Consider the following 26413-nt stretch of genomic DNA (forward strand, 5'->3'; position numbering starts at 1 on the left):
GGAAAATATTTGAGTTTCTAAATTGGCAAAGAGTAGAGGTTAAATATCCTTCTGTTTACAGTAATCCTTTTCTTCGTTATTTCTTTAAAAGAATAGATTTTTAAGCAGTGTTTTGGACCAGAAATAATCGGTTCATTGTCTTCATCATTCTCAGTATTAACAAATCAACATGAAAACTATCATGTATAACAGTTATAAACAATCAAAATTCATAAGCGATTTGCTTCACAGAATCATTTTCAGAATGTGATGTATTTGCCTTTTGCAAACTTCAGTCACATGGCAACATGGGACAAGGGGTGTCACTGGATAGTAGGCACCTCTGGAAAAAACACGTCTACAACACAGGAATGCTTAAGCATACTTCCGGGTCTAGTAAGGTACTCGGAGAGGCAACCAAAAATGCAATACAGCTAATGTATTTGTTAAAGTGTAACATCTCCAATCACAGAAGCCATAATTTATTCTCAGCCACAGTCAGAGGTCTCTCACACAAGGTGTGGTCCTAGAACATTTAAGCTTTTCATCACTAGCTTTATATATACACAGGTAATTTAAAAATGAATTACAGATTAACTACTTACTACAGCATATTTAGCTTCAGCAAGGAAGCCATCGTCTCTTCAAAAATGAGATAAACAGCTGCATGAAAGGTGTTCTCTTTAAAGTAAGTGTTTTCACAAGAATACCAAAGGAAGTTATTTACACACTTAATTCAAATAGGACAAAAACTACCAAGGGCAAGTATAATGTAGCTCTTGTGTAATTAAGTCATTATTTGCCTTTCCAAGAAGATTCAAGAACATATTCATCAGAACAAACTGATTTTAATGAACAAACACTGGGCAAGGGTGCTGGTCAGTGCATCAATTAGAGGAACATTACAGTGTTCTCAGAATTCTGTGCAACCAAAATTTAAAGGGATCTTCATGTATTGCCGTAAACGAGGATTCAATCTCTTCTTACAACTTGCTGTTTTTACAAATATTTTCCCTTCTGAAACAAAGTAACATGCAGAAAAAACAGATTTCTTCAGATTTAAACCTAGTAAGTTAAAAAGACAGGTGGAAGATTTGTTCACAAACTTTCATTTTGAAGCAAGGTGCATCTTGCTCTGCTTGACCAGCGAAACGTGAGGCACTACTGGGGCAGAGATGAGAAAGTGTGCTTACGCATTGGTGTTGTCCATGCACCAAATTTCACAGCTCAGATTAAAAAAATTATTAATTCATGAAGTATTTGCTAACATTGCTTAGAATTTAAAAACAGGTATATCTCAAAGAAAGCCTAAAGTTTGTCCAACTACTATTACCAGCAATATAAACAGCAACTAAGCATAATAAACTCTTTAAATACATTAACCTTTTGAAGTCAAAAGCTTAACAATCAAGTGCTGGCTCTGTGCTCTCAATAAAAATCATTAAAAAAAGAGGACGGTCCAAAGACGACTTTATTTTTGCCCCCCTTAGAGTTACATTTCCTTTTATCTACTCAATGATAGGATCAGTTTTGCTTCCAGAAAAGCAAGTTGTTCATGCTGACATAAATGCAAGTTGGATGCAGCCAGTTTTGAGCACAGAACTGAATCACTAAGTGCATTATGAAGACCAGATCGGACAAAAGGCCTTTCAGTAATAAAGGAAGGTTGGTGGTTGTTTTTTTTTTTTCCTTTTTTATTTTAAAGCAAAGTAGGCACCATTGTTGCATCCCTACTTTGAGAAGGGAAGAAATGGCAAAGACAAATTACAAAAGTCCTCAAATATTTTTTTTTAGGAGACATTTATACACTTTTGCAACTTGTAAAACCATTTGTAATTTAGAAGAATTTCAAATAAATAGGTCTATACCAACTAGCAACTACTAAGCCAATATTTATCTTGCTCAATGCGGAATAAAACTGAAAAGAAAAAAAAATCATGTTAAGGCAGATTTCAATCAAACATGTTCCAAATTGCACAGTTATGTTGGTCAGTGGTCAAAGAGTTAAATTTATTTAAATGCTTGTCTAATGCCAATTCAACCTGGCACTTGAGCATTTTATTTTCTCTGTTTCCAGGAAGATACACAACTAACGTTACATATACCATACCGTGTATTTCGCACTCCAATTTAAGATGAAATTATGCTTTTACAAAATGTGAGATGACTACATGTTACAGGCTTTGTGCAGTTAGACCACCATATGCATAGATGTCCTAATGCTAAATTATCTTCTTCAGTATCTCATAGTGCTGGAGGCTCTGAAGTAGGAGAGGAACTTGTAACACAGACTAACCACAAAGTACCAGATATTTCTCGCCATTTGTGATCTTGCAACAAAGATACGCCAGATCAGGATCACAAGAAGTGTATTGAAGCCATAGCGTATATTCCTTAACCTAAGGAAAAACAAGAGAAGTAATTAAAAGCCAAAGTACCAAGACTTACAGGAAAAAGAACATGCTAAAAATTAACTTCTAATGTAGAATTTAATTTGTTCATCTATACATCTCAAGATACATGATGAGTGGTATTAAGTGAATGATGGAGTTACGCTGGTCAGTGAAGGACCAAACAGAGAAGGCTTTTCTATAGTTCACTGCTGAAGATGGGAACACATGAAAACTACAGATCAGAGCTGGCCCTGTAGCTAACCACATGCACTTCTGCTTTATAGCTGCTTGATAAAAACCTCTTAAAGCCAAAGTCACATACATGGTAACTTACCTACTGAAGGCTGCCATCCACCCCAAAATCAAGGAAATAATTTAACACTATGAACTCCCCTCCATATATTTAAAACTTCATATATGTAGAAGTAACTCCAACTGCTACCAACAAAAATCTGCAAACTATCACAGGATTTTCCAGCCACAGAGCCCAGAGTTCTCGCTGCAACTTTAAACTCACTCCTTCTCTGGAGCAATATTTAAAGATTAGGAGAAACTAAGCGTTCTTTTAGGGCAACTGCGACTTTTAGCAATCTTCTCACATGTAAAGATGGAAACTTCAAGACAAACAGCAACCAGAATTTGCTCAGATTTGTTAGAGCAATTTCTTTGGTTCAGTAGATCATGACAACTTGTATTTTAAGCACAGCTCTTTTAATGGAAATAGCCACTGCCCTTATCCTATTTTACAGGTAGGCTGGGTCTTACTATAGCCAGACCTTCCTCTACCTATCTTACTTGTAGAAAAAACAGTCTAAACTTCCGTATTAAAAAAAGTAAAGCTCACTTTTCTGTTTGAGGAAAAATTCTATTCAGAAGTGTCCTAGAGAAGACAGTCTCCTAGGCTGCCACATCCAGTTAATTTTGAAGCAATGGACTCCTCAAGTTCAGATTAGTGAGAGTTAAGAGCTAGATGGTAACATGAGAGACCAACTTAATACCTCATAGTAAATATATATTAGAATCTAAACCTCTTGCAAAATAATCCACTTAAAGACAGAGAGCTGGGGGCAACCAGATGCTGTTCCAATACAACTAGTTTAGGAACAATTCTTTGTACAAAGAACAGCAACTGTGTAACAACTCCTATGCATTTTTTGACAGCATCTAAATTACAAAAAATCGGAAGTGTACACCTCTTCAGCTATCCCCAGCATTATCAAAGATTATCGTTTTTCAAAAGTATATTTGAGATTGTAATACACCATGCCAATCCAAACTGCAAATCCTTGTCTTTAGAAGAAGGACACAAGTACTGACCCAGTCCACTTATCTTTGTGCTATCAGGATAGCAGATGTGAGGTAGTACTGCAGAACAAGATTAATCACATTTATTTTACTCTTTAAAGAGGCAAGTCAAAAAGTCTGCAGCTTCATTACGAATCAGCCAAGAACAAAACAAGGGCAACTGTGCCATTAAAATTCTGGACAGTAACAATGCATTCAAGTCACAGAAGTTAAGATACAGATAAAAGGCTAAGGGAAGTCATCCTAGAGCACCAACATCAAAGCTTCCTGCTCTGAGGTGGAGAGTCCACGCCTGTTTACTCGCCTTCGTCAAAAGAACACATTCCCAGAAGAAACAACTATTGTTCTACTAAATGTCCTTAACTGAACAAGCCATTCCGACCTTCTGTTACTGTGTACCTTTTTACCTTCCAAAAGATACTTGGGTAAAATCAGAAACTTGGATTACAGTACACACTGATGATCAGAACTACAACCATAATCCCAGACTAATATTTTAACTATTAATACCAAGAACAACTCAGGAGCAACAAACAGAACAAGAAAAATGACATCTGACTTTTTAAGAAAATGCTTCGACCTCTGGACTGGAACAGAAGAACTCTGGAGGGTGCTATAAAGAACAATTATGTCATAATATGGAAAAGTAAAACTTGACAAGGGCAGGAAAACACAGAAAATATAAACAGAGGAAAATAAAAATTTACACTTACTTGTTCAAGTGTTTCCTAGCTGCAGGGAGGCCAGACATTTCTTCATTCAGCACATATTTCTTCGTTCCCATGCAGTAATTTTCCATGTATTCCGCCCAATGTAGTTGTCGAACATCAAAATTAAAAGTCTACATAAAATAAAAGCTTTCACTGTTAGTTGCCTAGAAATTCACCTGCTATACATAAAGGAAAAGAATAAATGCCTTTATACCAGAAAATTGCAATTTGTCTTTGATGCAAGAAAGTTATGTTGTCCTTAAATCATAAGAACGATCCAGATTTATATCCCATTTCTGACTCAACCAACAGCTTCTTAGACCATCTCTTCCAAACTTCAACCAGTTCATGCCTTACTTTTCCTCCTCAGCACTAACATTCTTCCCTCCGCTTCCAAGTGCATTGCTGTCTCATTTCATCTCTCTGTAAGGAACACCACTCTAGAAATAACTATTTTCTATTACATTGTTTCCTTTCAAGCAACAAAATAATTCTAATATGCTATCGAATAAACACTGCTCTGTGTAGAGTTCACTGTTTGATAAACAGAGGTTTTTAGCTGTGCTTACAGTTGTACAGCTATATTTTAAAAGAACCATGTGAGTATCTTCCTCAGGAGAGGAAGTTACTACAGTAAATTCACAACTGAAGTTTTTCACTGATGTATTGATTTCCTCATCCCAAGATGCTACAATAACAGCTGTTTAAGTCTCAATAAATATCTTTTCCTAGCAGGTTTAACTCTGCTGATTTTGTTTCAGGTAAAAAGCAAGATCGGTATAGGAACAAGAGATAAGTAAACAGTTTTGTGCAGTGAAACTCTATTTAGCTTTAGAAGTTGTTAACACATACACTAAATCCCAAAGTCCATTCTTCCAAACGAGCTGCTTAGCAGCAAGGCAGGTGTGTTGTAAGGTATGATGAAAAATAAACTCATTACAGTACTGAAGACCATCCCTTACCGTGAGTCTTTGTAATTTAGCATTGTTGTAAATTAAACATCAGCACGTAGTTCTAGTCACGATGTAACACATACAAGCTAAAAAGCCTACTAGTACTGGTAAGTTATCAGAATCTCTCAATTAAACTAAACCAAATTATTTTCCACAATATATCATCATAGCAAGAATGTAAAAGTAAAGGAAGTAAAGTTTCAGCTGATATTTTAACTAGTTCTTTATTGCTGTATGCACATTTTATTGAAAATTAAGTAATTGGAAAATACTAACAGACCAAAGCTCTGGGGTTATTTCAGTTTTTAAAACTTACTTTTCCTGAACTCAAGTTGCTGGGGGGAGGTGAGAGCAAGGGGAAGGGGTAGAAATCCTCTCCACGTAAGAACCACCAAAAGCTATTTTATTTCCTACTTTCAGACAGTTTATTTAGAAGTTTGGCAGCTTTTCTTCAACAATAGATTCTGGAGAACACTTGCACAGGAAAGACATCTTAAAAGATGACAAAACTGTTCCAAATGCATAAGAGAATTTGGGTTTTCAAAACTATAACTGATTATTTTTGTCCTGCTGAGTATTAACCAACAAAATTATAGCAGAAAGAAGTTTGAACTCAGCTAAATGGGAGGGGGAGCAGAAATTTGTCTCAGTTGCAATAATATTTTAACATGCACATGTATCTTCCTGAGACATAATGGGGGTGGCGGGGGGTTGGGGAAAGGCAACAAGTCCAATACAGTTTCACTTTTGCATAAATACATTTTTGATAACTTGGAATTAATCCAGTAAAATCTGCATAACTTCTCAGCCATGAGGGGTGAGGAGGTGGGAATCTGAAAGTACAGGCATGCATGCAGGAATGGAAGGCAGCTTTCATCAATACTAGTCACAAGGGTGAATCAGCTAGCCACATCCAGGCAGTTGTTAGTTTGAGATTGGTAAACACAAAAATAAAGCACACAAATAGACTCACATAGATGGTCAACAACCACACACAGTGGGAAAACTAAGACTTTTCTTTGAGCTCTTTCGTTGACTCTTACTCAGACCCTGAACTCAACAGTTCTTCTTCTTCCTCAACAATCTTCAGGACTTTCCTGTCATCCTGCTTTTGTTACACTTTTCCCCTTGCATAGGGCAGTTTTAGTCACACAGCAAGAGTGTGCTTCAGAAAGAAGCAAGAACTTACGCTTACATTTCTTTGAATATATGGGCTCTCTGGCCAAAGCATGAAAAAGGTACATGATTGTTGTTACTAGTTTAAAAACAAGAAAATAGTCCCTCAAAACCCACCTTCTGTTCCTCAGAAAAGAAACAGTGGTCAAGAAGTAAAGCCTTGTTTTATTCATAACAGTTTGGCCACTTGATTGATATATGGGCAACACCAGATCGCATGATCAGGCCACTCCCTCTTTTATGCCAGGCCTCCTTCAAGGGGCTTCCTGCGCTTTCTCACCTCTGACCACATCATTGATCGAGCTCAACACACAGCCCTGGCACAACCGAAAGGATGTGACAGCAATCTCCAGCACTGAGTTAGTGGTAGGGTTAGCTCTACATTAGAGCAAGCAGCATTTCCACTTCATGTCCTTATTCAATCTTAAAATCAATGAGCTTATATTTCACTTGCAGTCCCCATGCCCACATCACAAAGATACTTGCCTTTTTGTCTTGGGGGTTCAGCTGGTTCATTAGCATAGTCATATTTTCAGTATTCCAGATCCAAGAATTGCTTGTGAAGTATTCTAATAACACCATGGCCTTATGAAGACGTGTTATTGTTTTCATCATCCTACAGTCCAAGGCATGGAACGTACCGATTATAGTGGTAAAGATTAGTTCAAACAAGAAAAACAGACAGTAAGATAGTAAATTTTTTACCCTCCAACCCCACACTCCTATGGTAACATATCCCATCTTGCTCTGTACCCAAAGCATGTTATATTAGATCAACAGGATATTTCTGCATGTTCTTCAAGTGGACTTTGGCTCTTCAATCTTATATAGCATCAAATTGTAGGACAGTCCTTTTTTCTTAATCCTACTTTCCAGTGCAATAGTAAGTTTCTTAACCTCCCCAGCTCCCTCAAAAAAAAAAAAAAAAAAGAGATAGTAAAATGTTGTCTTCTGTTGTTGACTCTTATTTTAGGACACAAAACAGTTTTCACTTCAGCATGCCAGAATATCTAGCTGTGCTGAACAATTTGACTTGATGAAAGAGTCAAATTGCACAGTGCAGAACATAAGAATATGACTGACGACTTTAAGCAAAAGAGTAAGTTTCCCTGATCTTCCCACACATCTGGTGCAAGACCAGATCTCTATAACAAAATAATTTTTTTTCTAAAGGGTCACTAAGAGATCAAGGTTTAAAACCACCAGAAATATAGCTTAGCCCCTTAACCCTGCTGCTTCTGCTGCAAAGGGCAAGAAAACATTAAAGAGCACAGATTGACCATAGCAGATCCTCCTAGTTAGGTGATCAGTTCTATGCTACTTCAAAATATGCAGAAATACCTTCCATCATCCTTCACTATGTAGAGAAAGCAACTCTACAAAACCATCACTCAGAGCACAGAGAAATTGAAGGATCAATTTGGGCAATTCTCTTTCATCAGACTATCTGAAGTGGACTCAAAAAGCATGAGTCATCCAGTCTCTCAGATGCAAAGTTCTCACATTTATGACACGGAAATTGTTTCAAGTGTTACAGTGCTAGAGATGGTCTCTCAATTTTAATAAGTATTAACTAGTACCACATAACCTAATGCTATTAAATTCCTGCTTTGGGTGCTCAAGGTATTTCCATCTCACACAACAGCTTCCAAGTTGATCCTTATAGCAGGACACAGTGATAATTTAAGCATGCAGGGGCAAGGGGGGGGTAAAGAAAACAGAACAACTCAGTACTAACAGGAAATGTAAGTTTTGCTCAATAAAGTTCATAGAAGCAATAAAAACCACTGATTTTTCTCTGAAAGCTGCCTTGATGCATTCATACTTGTAGAAGGGATATAGTACATTGTCCCAGAAACTCTTCTAAAGAAAGTATTTTGCATCACATTAGTGTCCCCTGCTGTCACTAACGGCTGACATCTCAGTATCTAAGGGAATATCAAAATCGTCTCCTTCTCATGAAATGAAATAATACAAATTGCAGAGACCACTAAACAAGTAGAATATCTCTAAAGAACAAAAAGCACAAGTATTTTTCCTTAAATCCCATAAGATCCTATCTACAGAGTAAAATTCAGAGTTGTATTCAAATTTTAGACCACCAGCTAATTTTATTAGTAGACATTTCTAGAAACTTTCAAACATCTGTACCAGAGTTTCTCCAATTCAAAAATAAGTAGGAATATAGACTATACATCCAAAACATATCTTGTGCTAACAAGACTGACCTGAACATTAAAAAACACATAATAGTTAAGTAAAAAAAAAAAAACAAACCACCTCTGAAAAAGAACTCAAAACCCAGAAAGCAAAGATATCACTGATCAGACAAGCCAGAAAGACCTCATAGCTAAATGGTCTGGATAAAAATAGTGCCAAACAGGACATGGCAGCTAAGTCCTTGGACTTTTTGCATAGGTCTGATCACTGACAGTCTTAAGATAATTTAACTTAGTTGACTTGCCTGTTTGTGCCTCTCAATTTGTGTTCTTACGCTAAGCTAGAAGACCAGCCGAGTTTTAGTTAGAATGCTTACAGTGCTACAGCTCACAAAAACTAGTGGCCCTGCAAAATACTAAATGGCGCAAATGAATATCTGATTAGACAAGTGTAGAATTTGAGCTTGTTACTGGTCACTGACATTGTTTTTTTTGCTCTTTTCTGTAAGCAAAAGCTAAATTTAAACTAATGTGAAGACTAACTTCTGCTAGGAATCTTGCTGTCTCTGCTTATGGACATGGTTTTAGGGCACAGCTAAGGTGATTAAAAAAGATACATTAAGTGGCTAAAAAAAGTTGTTCTACCTCAGCTGCAGATTCTTCCCCCTGCCTCCAACTCGGATTTAGTGACTGGTCACAGAGCCAGTTGATTCAAACCATCAGTGGAAAATTGTTTTTTCTTTGTAGGGTTAGTTCCTTGATATATCAGCCAAAAGGATCAAATGTCTCCACGTTCTCTCAACTGCTAGATCCATTACCAAGTTGGCAGAAGAGTCCCAACTTTCTTGGTGACAGCTTGTTAGTTTGCACTACATCAACATGAAATACACTTTTTTTTGAGAAGAAGGTGACAGCCTCGCATATTCAGAGATGTCAGCAATAAGCATCATTTAGTGGACACTTGAGTAGCTCTGGTAGACTAAGTTCTATAACTTCAATAGCATCATATTCCTCCTGCAAATGGGAATACACGCACAACCCAAAAAGGAGCATAAATGCACATAATGGAACTTTATCTCTCAACCTGAAGTTTTGAAATACATAATTCACAGGTTGTTCCAGAGATAGCCATTAGATACAAGTCATAAATATCAAAGCCATATATAAGCCAGCTAGTATGATGTCAAGTATTGCATCACACCTTCTTCATAAACTGAAGACAGAAAAAAAGTCAGACCTGCTGATCACCATAAAGAACCAAACTCTAGCAGCAGTCAGCAAGTCAGTGTGACAGCATGCAAGACCTTCACCTAGATACTAAGCAGAATTTTGCCTCTACTAGGCAGTCCTTACTGCCATTAACACGAAATACATTACAACGGTTTGAGGAGCTCATCACAGGAACTAAGTTTTAAGCAATAGTTAATTCAATTATCCTGAAGTTTCTATTAGACAATTGGAAGCAACTCGGCTTAAGGCTATGACTGCATTGCAAAGAAGTCTTACACACAACCTTTTGCCTCCAGGCTAAAAACAGTTCTGATGATAAAATACAGACTGATCCTTCAGAAGATCTACAGGCAGCCAATCTGCAAGTCTCTGCATAAGCACTAAAAATATTCTTTTTTAATGATTCCTTTAAAATACATAAAACAAGTTTTCAGATTTGTCTTTGTTCAGATTTTCATTTGGCTGTAAATTCTGAAGTGTAAGACATACTACTAGAGTTCTTATCTTTCCAGTAGCTCTTTGGTTCCTCTAAGTGCACAAGTGTTTCCAAGAGGAAAAGCCATATTAATCCACTCAACGTGTACTCTTTATTCATTTCTGCTTTGTAAGACAGTTAACTATGCGAAAGGTGCTTCATGTTAAGTTTTAAGCAGCTTTAAATTGAAATGATAGATATGAAATTATGGTTTTTACACCTCCCTACATATATCGACCATACCTTCCCTTCACCTTTCTAAGAAGCAGTAACAGGAAATGAATTGCTGCAGAAATCCCCAAATTACAACTTTAAATATTTCATGTCACATTCTGTCCTTCCAGAGTAACTGGGAAGATCTATTGGGTTTGTATTTTTAAAGGCTTTAAGATTTCAAATATACCGAATTGTTTTTAAGTAACATATGGTTCTGTTGTGCTAAGCATTATGCAAAGTTACAGGAGAGAACTATGCCTTACATTAAAATTAATTAGACAACTAATAAGCTTTGCTACACAACTAAGTATGGCAAGCTACTGACAACATTATCCTTAAACTTGGATGCTAAGGATTATCACCACTATTTATGTAATTGCACAATGCTATAACAGTCTTAAGTATTTACTATAAAATACTAAATCTTCATTATGCCAATCCTTACTGTACATGTTCTTTCTGTAAAAACTGGAAGAAATACTATATTCATTATTTCTTCCTTCTCTTTTCTTAACTGTTAATATTATCAGAAAACCGTAAAATTCAAGAACCTTCAACTAGATGCATAAACAGCAAAAAGATTTCCATCTCACTAAAAACATTGCTTCCACAAGTGAGGTGTAAAAGAATTATTTCATATTGCAGAAAGATTTCAACAGGTAAGTTTTCAAAGAACCCTGAACAGGAAGATTTTTATTATTATGAACATAATCCTTTAGTTCTGAAGGGTTATAGGCCTGATCTATTTCTTCCACTTGTTAAAAATTTCTCATTCAGTTGCTGTACAATAGCCTGACAGTAAGACAACAGTGCAGTTAAACCTACACAATAATTTCACTACTTAGAGTTTTTCTATATTGTACACAATAAACACCTCAGAAGTGTATTCAGACTCAGCACAGAGAACACAGACCATTGACCATGTCAAGTCAAGTTAGCACAGTATTTGAATTTTCTTGTGCCAATTCTACTACGTTTTTACTATACTGCTCAATTTTTTCTGCTAAATTGTTGTGGAAAAAGTCACATTTTATATTAAGCCAGCCATTCTTCACTCAGAATAATAGCATTATATCGAGTTTAAGAATCTCCTAATGTTTCCAAGGCTTTAGAAGTTTCCTAGTACATGCTACCTAGTAATAAAACCATTCTGTCAACTGGCCAGAATGACCACAGAACAGTAGTACATCCCTATATCATGATTGCCTCCAGTCCATCAGTTAAAGCAACTTTCAAAGTACTTTCAGCCAGAAGACTAGAAAAAAGTACAAGAGTAAAGATCTGTCTCAAGTTTCTTCTATTATTAAACACCACATGGAGCCCATTAGGATTTAACACTGCAAGTCTTGCTTGCATCTATATATTCACTTGCTTCTATTGCTCCTATTGCGGGCTCCCATTCTTTAAATGTTTAAAAAAAAAAAACATTATATAATGAAAGCTATATTCCTGTAAGTGGGCTTAGTATCAAATTTAAAAGCTTTTCTTTCAAGTGCATTTGAGTAACCTTACTGACTGAAAAATAGCTTGTTTTAGTTCCATCTCCCATCTTTCCTCCAAATTGGAAATTTTGTTCATGATAGGAAACTCACCCACCACTGCTGTATTAAACTAATTAGGAATACTCATATCAGTACTACTTCACAGGCTAGAAAATACATATGTAATGTCAGCAATTGTACTAGTTCTGATTGAATATCAAGTAAGAACGCCAGGAAAAGCAAAAACAAGATTCAATATTCCCAGTGTTATAATATAAAACTGCTAAAACACAGGAACAGGCTGCCCAGAGAGTTTGTGGGTCTCCTTCTCTGGAGATGATCAAAACCCGCCTGGATGCGTTCTTGTGTGATCTGATCTAGGTGGTCCTGCTCCGGCAGGGGGATTGGACTAGATGATCCTTTGAGGTCCCTTCCAATCCCTGACATTCTGTGATTCTATGATTCTGTAAAAATGCTCTAAATAACATGATTAGCTGACAAGAACCTGGCAGTACTACTTCCCAATCTTTTGAAAGATAGTAGGTTGGCATCTATAGTAGTTATGAAGCCTTCACATGTCAGGGAATTTCTATCAATTTTGATTAATAACAACAACTTAAAATTGCAAAAGAACCTAAAAGCTAGGAACTTGTACGTTCCATACCTTTTTTTGATCTGAAGCCCCCACATCTTTGTAATGCAGGAAGATTACTACACAGGCACAGCCTCCTGCCACTACTGTTGCTGCATTACACTATTGAGTAGGCTTGGAACAACAGAACCCAAGGCAGTTTACAAGTTTTCTCCTACAAACCACTTCCATGGCTTCCTTCTACTGATCCAGTGCCAAGTCTATTACTTAACTTTTCCCCTCAAGACAGACCTAGACTACAGGACAATAAATGAATACTCACTTGTGTTAATATACTGTCACCACAGTGGAGATTTTATAGAGTCTGAAAACAAATACTTTTGAAAATATAACATATGCAGTGAGTTAAGATCACATGGTTTGGCAAATCTGAAACAAATTGAAGTGACATCTTATATTCCTTCTACATAATTTAGTTTAGCCTATTTAGCAGAGCTACGCCATTTTCACCACTTAATAAGTTAGTCAGATGCTAGTATAAATATTATAAACCAAATGGAATGTTGAGATAATACAAACCAACACACCAGATCAAGTTGTATCTACGGGTATAACCCGCAGTTTTTAACTCCATCACCCATTCCATTTTCAGTTTAGAATAGCAACAACAATCTTAACGTAAGCCACTTCCTAGAGTTTAAGGACTGACTAGGATTCTGATCCAAGAAACATCCTGTACAATATTGCTGAGCCAGTCATTAATCTCTTAGAAACACCACCACTGGATTGTTACTGTTTATAGTTAGTGAACCTAGATGCCATGTCTTCTTCGCAAGCCTCCACCACCTTACTAGTAAGATATTTTCAGCCCTGTCCTTCTTACCATGGTTTATGACCTGTCGATCTGAGCAAAAGATGGCGCAAAAATGCAGGCACTGTATGGCTGACTGCAGTCCAATATTGACACAAGAGAGGACTGGATTGTAAAATGAGGTTAGATTTCCTTACTGCACTTTCTAAAGGATTTTTCTTGAAATTCAACGTAACACGGTATCCCGTAGGAAAAAAAATAAGCATCAACATATTTTGATTATTATTATTGAAGAATAAACATCACTTGCTAGACTTTCCAATTCTGTTTACATTGACTACTCAAACCTCCAAAATATCCAACAAAAGCATCCTCATTTTTGCTAGAAAGTTCAAAGCCACTTTGAATTCAAGGATCTGTTCTCAGGAAAAAGAGGCTGAGTTTTAGACACAAAACATTCAGGGGAAGAACAAAAAATCAATATATATCATACTGTAAACATAGTTTTGTTTAAAAGTCAGAGGAACAGACAAGAAAGAGCTAGTCACCATTACCTTGGGCTTCTTCCAGTAATCCTGAGGTAGAGATCATACAGGAATGCTGGGGCCTTATGGCTTACAGCAATCCAGTAATTATATAAAAGGTGATTGGAAGTCAGATTTACATTAGGCCGTCTGAAGGCCTGTTCGAGAGGATTCCTCTTGAAACTAGAAATTACATGGTACTCTGAGAAAGAAAAGTTGCGTTAACAGCTTTAATAACAACCATGTAAAATTTAATGGTTTTAAAAGTACATTACAGCGTATTTACCTCAGTATGCTATTTAAATAGCCACCATAACTCTTCTACAATCCACAAAAAGTAACAGGCATAAGCTTTTAACCTAAAATACTGTTAAACTGATTCTTATTATAATCAAGAGGTCTTTTATGACTTCATCTTCAGTATCATATTTTATTGTAGCTTCTTTCTTTCTGTTCTTCCCTACCTTAGAAGTTGTTGATTTCAAAAATCCACAGCAATTTTAGTTTATATAGCATGTAAATCTATTTAAATAGTCATCTGTATTTCATGAAGAAGGCTATTTTAATCTCCTGTGTGAAGAATAATTTAAAAACAGACTGAGGACTTTGCAAGCATCTGAAGAGCATTTCCAATGACATCTTTAAACAACTTCTCCATATTTAAGCATTAAGAAAAAAGCTATTAGGATGGGACTCCATAATAAACTCCTACTAACACCTGAAAATTCTGTACATGACAGATATGCACAATCGGTGTCTCAAAAAGTTACACAGAAATTCACATCATCTTTGTAATCATCTCTTCTAACTTCATGCTGTTGTTATAGACAGTGTTTAAATATCCTAATTCAAACCAGGATATAAACAAAGTCAGCAATTTTCCAAGTTTGGTTGAAGCAATAAAGTTTATATACACAGATACCTATAAAATGGGCAAAAGCAAGTAAAAAGCATGAAGAAAGCAGTCAAGAGAAATAAAACAGATTTAAGTAAACTGAAAGAAAAAAATTATCTGAGCTTAAGAACTCTATTAGCTTTCAGTTTTTTAGAAACAAACAGCTTCACCATGCTGGTCAGCTTGCATTGCTTTTTTATAACAAAAACTACTACAAAGCTTTTGGCATATCGGTTACAATCTAGCTAGGTTACCTAAGAGTCGAAAATAGGTGGCCGCACTTTCTTAAAGACAACTTTTCCCTGTATGTGAATAGTTGAAGTCTTATGTAGCTATCTGAAGATTAAAAATGCCACCTCGACCAACAGTTAAGCCAAACACAACAAAGACCTACACAAGTGTAAAACTATTATCATACCTCTCAATTATGCAGATGTATAAAACATCTAATTGTGGGCTGTTTATCCATACATATTTAGTAAAGTTGGCTTTAAATCCAACATCTTGCTACTGCTCCTCTGAGCAAGGCTTTTTTTTGCACCCTACCCACGCTCTGAAGATGAGGTCACGGCAGCAGCAAACAGAAAACTCAGCTCTCCCATAGTTTAACTTGTAACAGAATAAAAAAGACATGAGCAAAATGAAACAGTGACAACGCTACAAGGGGAGAGAATTAACAACAGAAGATAATGAAAAAGCACATACACTGCAAAATTAAGAGGTATGGCTATTATACTAGTTTCAACAATAAAAATGCAATATGAACTACTGGTTATAGCCTGTGCTTTTATTATTTTTCCTCTTAAAGCTTATAAAAAAGAGAAACATGACATACCAACTTCACCCCAGTGGAAAGGATTGGTGCCACCTGTTGTACAGTTATATACCATGATAGTTCTTGGTCTGGGGGGAAAAAGACAAAAGAGCAAGTTAGAAGATAAACAACCTTTTGAGAACACAGACAAAAGACATAACCAGTTATCCTTGCCCTCAACAACATCATTTATATAAAGCAGAAAGAGTCAGTCTTATGTTAGATGTTTTGCTTCCTATATCATCTTCCAGTATTTTCCTCCTTCTTTAACTACCGTATTTCTTTTCTTTCAGAGAAGGCGTCACCTACATTACTATAGACTGTATTAATTACAACAAGGCTCAGAAAAGAATTTTCAGATATAGCTTGTACAACAGTATCAGCAGGTGACGTCTTCCTCTTTGGCATAAGAAAGTTACACTTTGAGGGACTAATGCTGTTAGAACCTCAGATTTCTTTGTTCTGGGAGACTAGCAGGACATTGATTAGAAGTTCAACGGAAGACTGATTTATTAAAATACACAACATTTCAAAATACTTAGTACTCTGTTGTCACCTGTTATACCTATTAACTCCAGAATACCAGGCTGCAGCCAGTGTCGCATTGACAACAACATCTACTGGAACAAGATCTGCTACTGCACTGTTGGAAGCTCTCATTGTTCGAAGAATTCCTTTTCCTGCCTTAAAGAACAAAAGAACAACAGAAAAAAAAAAAAGAGACAGAAGACCCACCAGTAAAACATATGAAGCTTTGCTGTCCAAAAGGAAAAAAATTAAGTATATTCATTACTTACAGCAATGAAGACACCACTAGGTCCATTGAAGTTATCAATCCATCCCTATTATGAACAGGGGGGAGGGAAAGGATTTGGTTAGAATATACTGATGTCAGCAGTTTCAAGTGAAAATTCGAGAAGTTTCTATAAGCATAAGGGGTGGAGGGAAAAGAGAATAAAGAGGAGAAAGATACTAATTTCCATGTCTCTAACTGAAGTTCTCCCATAGCAAAATCTGTTGAAGTAATGAGTTGCTATGACTCAGACAAGACATCTACTGATAGATTCACTGGTCCTTCTAAGTGAGATGCTAGCTTGTTTATCTCTTGGTGAATAAACTGAAGGGCATTGTCTGTATAAATATGTTTATGTTGAAAGTATTCAAGTTTGAGTATTTTTAGGCTAGCTTCTAGCAATTCAGAGAAAACAGATAAGCAGTTTTGCTATCAAAGACACTCCTGCTCATCTTCAGCAACAGGGTTTAGACACTATATACTTCTTGACTTGACACGTACGTTGTACCTACTCAAAAAGACATGTGAAGTCAATTACAGAGATTTTAAGAGCTTGTGAGGCATTCCGTCTTGAACTGGAGAAGCTATTCCAATACCAATCTCCTATACAGAAGGGGGCATACAGCATATATGCTATACACCAATATAGGTTACAGCACACAGAACTTATGCCATCCCCTGCAAAGCTTACAGGGTTTGACTGAAACAAGCAGAGACAAAACATAATGTCCTGCAGTCCCCAGTTTTCTTAGCCATTCTTGGCAGCTACTGACATACCAAAGCATCTCACAGAGGGACAAAGCAGATGAAGATAATCACAAAGTAAAAGTTGGCTATTTATTTCATGTGTGAAACATTATTACCCACTGTGATAGAAGTATTTTTTTCTATGACTAGCAGTAGTTTACCCTTAAATTTCCCACACAAGAACACTGTATTTGGCAGCTTTTGTATCAGGCTTGTTATCCAGAAGCAACCGAGCCACAACTTCAGTCTAAAAGATTTTCCTCTACAAAGGTCACTTGATAAACAGGCTGTCAGTATGTACCACAGTTTACAGGCAAGATGGTCAGGTAAAAACTCAATGACTTACAGGAAAAGGCTCCTTCCAGCTAGCACCAACAATAGATGGCCTTATAATGGCTATGTTTAATTTCGCACCTTCTTGTTGTACTATATATTCGGCTAAGGCTTTTGTATATATGTAAGTATTCGGTCTGTCACCTATCAATTTAGGAGTAATATCATTCACTAGGTCATCATCCATCCACCTAAAGAAACAAAATAAGAAGCAAGTGTAAATTACTGCATGCTGCTTCACTGGGCTGGGGGAAGACGGGGGCGGGGGGAAGGGAGGGTGCGCACGGTGAAAGCGGTATGTAAAAAGGATAACCAAATAAATCAAAAATACTTCAGAAAGTAAAATCAAAATCTCATCTCTTCTTCAGAGCACCATCCACGGCAAAAAAAAAAAAAACAACTCTCAACAAAAACCCAAACCAAAACCAGCAAAGAATTAGCATTCCCCTAGAAGATGCTTAAGCACAGAGGAAAAAGAAATTGTGTGAAGATATGCAGGCAATAATTAAAAACTCAGTTCTGTATTTCATATTTCTGCAATGACCCCAGTATCTAACACTAAATTAGTACACTTCAAATCTCAGCTTGATTTTTAGAATTTAACACCAACTCCCACTGAAGTTAGCATGTCATATACTTCTTTCTACTTTAAACAGTTAGAAGTTGTAAAACATTTCCCTAAGTATTTGCATATCAAACAATAAATATCTACAGACAGCTTATACTGCGCTTAACTTTAAAATCACGTAGTCTCCTAAAACACCATTCATCAAAACGTAAGACTTAAGGTTTTCTGCATATTTAAACTGAATGCTAATCCCAAAGGCCATAAAAAAAATCAAGTTTAATAGAGCCTTGTCTATTACTCATTTTGATTATACACTGCCATTTAAATTAAGGTGGCAATTGCATACGTAGAACCCTTCTGAAAATGGATCTTAAGGAAGAGTGTTATATTTGAGACCCCACAACAGCAGTATAGTCAGGCTGTTTTGTTTAAGGATGTTACTAGCAACTTACAGAAAACTATTTATACTGACTTCGTGCTCACTTTGTTTCAAATTAAACCATAAAGCGTAAATATGTTTCACCAGAACATGTGCCCAGTTCCAAAAGTGTTTTGGAATATTTCATATGGTGTACTGTAGAAAGTAAGTATATTACGAATTTCATATATTAATCTTTCTTTTCCTTTTGTTGTTAAAGTTACCATGAATTTTTGTCTCCTTTAAAGTAAAAGGGATACAGACCGAGATAAAAACAAGTTTCTCAATAAAAGAGAAGAGGGTTGCATTTTCAGTGTCCACTGAAAGTAGTATACTGCTATTTACTTTTTTGCCCAAGTAATTCATTTAATACACACCAAATATATACAGCGAGTAGTACATTCCTTTACAATAATCCTAATTCTATCTACTAAGTTCTCAAACATGAAGTGCAGACACAGCAAGCGAGTCTTTGGGACACAGGCACTCTGCTTCTCAGCTAGTATTAAGTGAAAATGATGCCACTAGGGAGGAGTCCCAGCTGCATTACAAGCATCACCTCCACCTCTGTGGTGTTAAGCAATCCAACACCTCTGAAGCAAGTTGGGTCACCATGATTCTCCCCTTAATTTAGTTAAGTCTTGCAATTTCATCTTGCTTCCCAATTCATTAGCAGTATGTACTTAAAATTGTAATAACCTTCAGTCATAGCACACAAGCACAATAGAGGTGTGCCTCTTCAATTATTGCTACTTTGGTGTTCTCCACTTCAAAACAGGACTCGGATTTTATTTGTCTCCGCCACCCAACCTCTAAATGGAATTTAGCCAGCATTGTTATTCTTACTCACCACTGTTCTGTTACAATCAAAACTGACATGAATCAGACTGCCTTCATGATACAAACTGGGGCAGGAAGAGCAGTAGAAAAGCCCAGAAAAGGACACAGATCTGTTTCTACGTGTCTCAGCTGTTGGCTAAAGAGATCACTCTTGTACAAGTTTACAAAAGCCTTCCCTCATTGACATGAGTTCTAAAACAGAGACAGCTGTCCAAGCCCAAACCAAACAGTTTTAGTTATCCTGTTTGTGAAAAGACACACAAAAATATGACTATTTCAGAATATCTGATTTGAAAGTGTATTTAAAGTCATCATTATAAAAAAGTTTGGCTCAATGTGCATGCTAGGTAGTAGCTCATTTACTTTTAATGTTAGTATTCTTCCATCTATAATAACAAGTTAAAGAAGATATTTCACTTTTTAATCAGTTATTTTCATTTTCCTGCTTCTCTTACAAAGGGTGGTATTTTGTATGACAGGGAAGACGGGAGAGACTGATTTAGAGATAAGATTATTATTTATTACATTACACTTGACTTATCCCATATTCACCACCTATTTCAGTTAGGGTTTGACAGCTACTTTCAGATTCCTAACCATTTTTTGCTACTTCATTACTAGGAAACAAGTGATTACAGATTACTGAAGTAGCTTCACAAAATATAACACATACTCGAGAGAATCGATCAGTTTCTTGGGATCAACAGGAGGTGGATAAACTATTTCTTCAATCTGTTTTTGATTGCAATATGCATAGGCAGTCGAAACATGCACGAACACTTCCAGATTCTTCATTCGCTGTGCCAAGAAGAGGAGCTGTTGTGTGGCAGTCACATTTAACTGAACAGCATCTCTGTCGATTAAAAAGAAATTTGATTAGTAGAAAGCAAGACAAAAACAAGAAAAAATTAGTAACTAGTCAATTCACTTCTACATGGCTCAGTGGTGGGTATATAAAGTATTCCTAAGCACCGCACCCTCCCCAAAAAAACATCACAGAGTGTCCTAACTTTCCACTTAGAACAATACGCCATAGTTTTGATCTAGAACATCTCTCAATGTCCAGGATAATTTTCCTAAGTTTTACCCTGTTCTTCTTGTTATCCTCACGCTCCATCACTACAGTGAGAAAGTCAGCATACCTTTGATCTCCTCAAGCAAAATTTCAAGCCTACATTTTTAATCAAGCGTGAAGGAAATAATCTAACACAACACCTAGCTGCCTCATGAGCTGTGTGTCAGTTTTAACAGCATCTCTGAACTTCCTAGTTCAAGTTGAGTTAGGTCAACAACTCAGATGGCTCAGAGGGCTAGTAAGTTGGAGACTGGCATCTTCTTGTAAGATAGCACAAGGTTCAATAGCACAACAGGATTATAGGAAGGGAGGGAGAAGGAAATCCACCAAGAACCACACTTTCATCCTCCAACTTCACTGCTTCTCATTAAAAGAGAGTCCTTAAGGACGCTGTAAGAGAGTACATATATCTCTACAATTCCCATCAGAACACAGCTTACTGACTAGCTACTATGATTATTTTATACAATTCAGATATTCTCTCCAGCCTATAAAGCTTACTATGGGCACTAGTTTTCCTGAACAGTGTACTAATCAATTAAGTTTCGAGTATACAGCTGAATCAAGCTTTATCAAAGTCTTTGCAATAAAGTGTTACATTAAGAAAAAAAAAATCTTGGTCCCCTCAAACAAGCACTTTAAGACTGCTTTATAACACGATATTACTGAAGTGTTGACGGGACAGGAGGGGAGGAACCACTACCCCAGCAAAATTAACATCAATGGAAAATGTTACTTCTCAATATTTTTTTTAAAGCTATTATTTTCAGCCTTCACTGCCTCATTCAAGAAGTCAAAAGGAAGGAGTTCATAATCAGAGCTGTATGCACCACTTTAATATACATAAGTGAACAGCAAATACAAATTAGGAAAAGTTCCAAAAGAAGCCCAAGTATTTTGCTTTCCTGACTTTATTCCTACCACTGGCTCCTAGCCAAGTATTTTAAACTGTACTCTAGTTATTCCTGTTAAATATCTGATGAAGGCTGCTCTAGGTGGTCTTCAGATTTGTAAGGTTCCTCCAATCATTCCAGTACGCCTGTTCTGAAAGAGTTAACGCCATAGCACCTAAGAAATGCCTGCAATTTCTATTTTGCTAAACAACATACTCTGCCTGCCAAGAAAGCGGAAACTGCCAGAGGCTTTTTGTACTCAGACCCCATTCCACCAGTCTTTCAAATTGTTTTAAAGTCCCTCTGGACTTTTGTCAGGTTGGAAGTTTTTTATTACTGCAAGACCATGAAACACTGACAAACACAGGCTACCTTATGTTTCAGCATACAGTGTAACATTCTTAGAGAGGTAGTGCCAATCTCTGTAACAACAACTCAATGAAAATATGAGTTGAGAATCGTTTTATCTCAAAGTTGCTTTACTCCTCTCCCCATAAAAATTTGAGCTATTCCACACAAAGTCATTTACCCAAATTGCATATTTATTCAAGTGTTTCAACACTAAATCAAGTCATTGTTTTTGCCAAAAGGCAAATATAATCTCTTCTTGTTTCTGGTACCCCTTTCTCTAGTATTTCCTTAATAGATTTCTTTACACAACATAGAAGTCTTCAACTTTTAGTTTTCACCTTTCTCCCTGTGCATCTACTTTTCCTTAGTTCTTCTTCATGAAGGACTTTCTGAAGACATGGAAAAAGCTAAGCAGTATTTATTTCCTATTTGTTTATCAGGTAGAGCAAAAGTGCTAGAACTTTCCCCATATAACAGTTTTGCCAAAAAGTTATCCTCTGAAAATGCGTGTTCCCCTTCTAACAAGGAAAGCTAAAGGAATAGTTTGTGTTCTCTTTCACACACTACGAAAAGCTCTAACATTACTAATGAGTACAGTACATACAGTTACAGCTTATTCATATCCTTTCTACCCATCCCACAGGTCAGAGCAACACCTGATGTTAGAAAGACTCAGAATAGCAACACTATAGCAACAACAGTAGTTCCTTGGTCTCTTCAAGCGCTTCCCTTCAAAAACACTTTGAAATTCAGGCATAGAGATTTAGGGTTTTTTTTAAAAAAAAAAACCAAAGTACACCAACAAAACACCACACAAATCCCAAACACACAAAAATCTGAGGGGCCTATAGCAAAAGTACAAAAATAGTTTATTTAGTTTCTAAGTGCTAATAATGGATTTTTCTTTTTGCCTAAAGCTTTAAAAAGATAGGAACTTTTCCATGTTGAATAGTGCAATTCTAAACTCTGGCAAAGCAGGTTTAATATGCCTCCATCTTTGTAAGAAGAGTAAACGAAAACTCAACAGCTTAAGATCAGTTTTGGGGAAAAGATTATTACCTTAAGTAATTGACCAAGCAAACATGACAGTACATGAAGAAGCCTGACAGGCTGAATATCTGCAAGATTGTGCAGACACCTGATTTACCCTCCTCCCTTTGAGTACCATTGGTTTATCAGGCCAGACTATGTAGAATTTTAGACTTACCTCAGTGGTTCATTGAATCTGACTGTAGCAGCACAATGAAATATAATATTAATGCATTCTATGAGTTCTCCCTTGGTTGGTTCACTAAGGTCCAGTTCCGGCTGTGTAAGTTCACTTGTAATTACTATTATTTTTGCTCTGAAGTCTGGCTGCTCATCTCTCAACCTGTCAAAGAGCTGTCAAAAAAACAAGTCTAAAAATTCAAAACTAATAGGCAGTAAAGACAAGAAATATATGTTTCATTTAAGTGAAGAAAAAACCCGTATTTTCTGCCTATACAGAGTTACACCTCTTCCCTTGTCAAGATCATCTGTAAGTTAGAAAAGTGCGTTAGGAATATTATGACAGCATGTTACTGAATTCCCATGAGCGTATTCAGCGATGAAGTTGGGCACACTTTATCCCATACAGCGAAAGCACTATTGCGTGTGTTGTACAGAAAGTTAGTAAGACTTCAATTTACACTCAAGTTTTTTTTTAATACTCATCCCTATCTTTAAAACTAGATCTCTATCAATATCAGAAGAGAGAAAGAATAGTCTCTATTAGACACTAGGACTCAAAGAATTTTTAAGTAACAGTCTAAACACTGTAATCTTTCTTTCAACAGAAGGGAAGTTTGCCTACTTCCCAAGCTTGATAACAACTATTCAAATTCCTGTAGACTTGTACAAGTCACACTGGTTTTTTTATGTTTAGAAAGCTTTCATCAAGCTTTTAAAATTTCTAGTGATTCAAGAAACACCACAATGGAATTATGCCAGTTTTGGGGAACTTACAGATTAAAAAAAATCATTTCTCTGGCTAGTTAAGAAAAAGGCAGGGTTAAAGGCTGTGTACTGTGTTAGAATGTGGTAACATTCAAGTGTTACCAAACTGGTGTTCAACTATTCTCTCTGAAATATCTCTCACTCATACTATATTCCATCATATATTCTCTCCATAATTGAGTTCTAACCATATGGCTTAACGTACACAGATAAAAATTCTTGCCTCATCTTATTTACACTCATTAGCATGCAAGTTTTTCTGAGCAAAATAGTACTGTGGGAATAAAATACACTTGAAAGTTGCACCAGCGTAGACCTCTCTCCTTAACTGTACAGAGGCCAATATCTTAGCAACTGCTCCAACACAAGTCGATTAAAATGTATTAAAATCACAGCAGTACTTTTTTTTCCCATCCCCTCCAAGCATGCAGTTATACTAGAATACAAATAGTTAAAAGGCATTTCCTTGCAGAAGGAAGAGAAGTGAATTAGTTTTCAACTATAAATTAAGTCATCTAAAGGTGCAGTTTCATGACTTTTAAGGCAATATAAGTTTGTACTGCTAACAAACAGATCGGTCCCTCTCCTAACTTGTTCATTTCTGTGTTGCTTCTCCTGCAGTGGCAGTAGCAAGTAGCCTGATGGCTGTGTGAGCATACGAGCTTGCTGGTCTAGCTGAAAAACTAGGGGGCTTTGTAGACTATTTTTTCAGCTCAACTGTGAGCTAATGCAGCTCACTGAGTGGCCACCTAAAGAAGTAGTGGTAATGCTACAGTTGGACATCTCCAGTCACAGAGGTCTTGAATCGATTTCTCAAACATAAAGATTCACTTTGAAAGGACAAAGCTGCCAAGACACCATTTAAAATCTCTGCAATTCCTACCTTACACAGCACAGTAAACAGTGCTTACCTAAGGGCAGGAAGCCTTTTGTCATTTTGAAAACAAACCTGCTATGTTTTAAGTTCGAATTATGGTGTCTGCCTTCAGGGAACTGAAGCAACTACCTTTTAACCATATTAGTGTGCGGTATGTATTGTACCAGAAAAGTAGTCCCATGAATAAGCACTTAAAGAACCAGTTTGGTACTTTTAGTTCGGACGTTGTTTTCACATCCGTAGCCATTCATTACTCCTACAAACCTCATACTTGCACTGACACCAGCACAAAGAAGAACATCTAGAGCACATGCAATACACACAGCAAAGCAAGAGAGGAATTAGATACCTGAAGTTCAACATTTTTTGGCTATTTGCAGCCTGAGTTATTTTAATTATCACATTCACTCATCTAGATTTTAAATTCTTCAAGAAATGAGATGTCCAAGCATCTGTAGAACACTTAACGAGCTCATCCAAATTGTGAAAAATTACCAGCGGGGCCCTTACAACTGGACAACTTTGCTTTAGCAAAGTTCATGCTAGAAATCTGTCCCCTTCCTGTTCATCCTTCTTGTCATAAACAGGATACTCTGTATTAGAGAGATGGGCAACAACTGATGGATAGTTCTGCATGCGCAGTAGTAAGCCTAGCTCACCAGAATATTAAGGTAATGAGTCTTTTCAGGAGGAAAGTATTCCACTCAGCATGCAGAAATTCTTTTAGATAACCACTTTTAAACTTCCACAGCACAGACTTTCAGTGCCTTTGCTTTGTTGTCATAGGTTTATAGTAATCTGTATGACTAACAGAAATCTGCAATAGAATCTATTAAGACAAATATTTACGTTCTATTTACAAACATAAGCTACTTAAACAACCTGTTAGATCACATATTTTTGCTTTCTGGTAGATCAAGTAGCACATGCAAGAAAACGGAAATACTTAGCCTCATCTTACAGAAAAGAAAATAAGGCAAAAGAAGAAAAAGTGACTTGCTTGAGATCTAAAGAAGGGACTCAATCGCATCTTACAACTTCCAGTCCACACTGCCTCTTGCACTTGATTATAGATTCTCTTAAGAATTTCTAACTCAGGTGTTTTACTTCTCAATTCCGCATTACAGCTGAACATCCTCCTCCTGAATTAAACACAGGATAGTTTTCCACTACTGACTTTACTAGAGACTAACAGCTTGAAAACCAGCCACAGAAGCACTGCCAGGTCTTGGATTTTGTATTTCTCTTAGAATGAGAAACATTTAAAAGTATCTTGCTTTAGACAAACCAAAGTTGTTCTCAAAATGAAGTGGGAACATTATAAAGGACAAAAATGTACTTTGCGAGCAGACAATACATACCTTACAGCTGGTAATTTCTTCTACTCGTGCTTCAGGTGTCTGTCCTGCTTTGTGCCTTACCAATATATACACTGCTTTCACTTTGGGACAAGATCTGAGCAGCTTTTCCAGAAGCACTTTTCCCATGAAGCCTGTGGCTCCTGTCAGGAGGATGTTCTTTCCTTCATAGTATTCAGGGATGGAAACCATGATGACCTTAACAAAAGTTAAAGACAAAAGTACATTAAAGAACTTCTAGAAGTTCAGATTTGCAGAAGATATAAATAAATGGCACAGATGCAAACATTCAACCTCATACATGAAAGAAATGCTTACCAGCCATTTTTTTTAATCTATAACCAGTACTTAAAGATGTATTTTTTCACCACTTTCCAAGAGTCCCACAGGATCACTACAGTCATCCCAGATCTTCTTGTAAACTGTCCCTGTTAGCAGTGTCTTGAGGAATTAGGCACCCATTCAGTCTG

At 36.6% G+C, this 26413-nt stretch overlaps 1 protein-coding gene across 10 annotated transcripts; it reads right to left on the reverse strand.

Annotated features, from left to right (window-relative positions):
• Positions 1-1444: 1444 nt before the first annotated feature.
• On the reverse strand, positions 1445-26135 carry FAR1 (fatty acyl-CoA reductase 1). Of its 10 annotated transcripts, XM_086612759.1 has the most exons (12): positions 25947-26135; positions 22939-23114; positions 20086-20265; positions 17600-17777; positions 16511-16555; positions 16279-16397; positions 15735-15802; positions 15655-15667; positions 13553-13711; positions 7003-7132; positions 4391-4518; positions 1445-2378 (listed from the first exon to the last, which is right to left on the reverse strand). In XM_086612759.1, the coding sequence occupies exons 1-12, from the start codon at positions 26133-26135 to the stop codon at positions 2216-2218; spliced, it is 1548 nt and encodes a 515-aa protein (XP_086468885.1). In that variant the 3' UTR covers positions 1445-2215. The 10 variants fall into 10 exon arrangements, with proteins under 10 accessions (XP_086468885.1, XP_086468884.1, XP_009989723.1 ...); XM_086612758.1 differs by lacking the exon at positions 15655-15667 and having other exon boundaries at positions 13553-13726; positions 15737-15802; XM_009991421.2 differs by lacking the exons at positions 13553-13711; positions 15655-15667 and adding an exon at positions 14035-14206.
• Between the last annotated feature and the right edge of the window lie 278 nt (positions 26136-26413).

Source organism: Tauraco erythrolophus, chromosome 6 (assembly GCF_009769465.1).
Source record: "Tauraco erythrolophus isolate bTauEry1 chromosome 6, bTauEry1.pri, whole genome shotgun sequence".
NCBI classification, from domain to species: Eukaryota; Metazoa; Chordata; class Aves; order Musophagiformes; family Musophagidae; genus Tauraco; species Tauraco erythrolophus.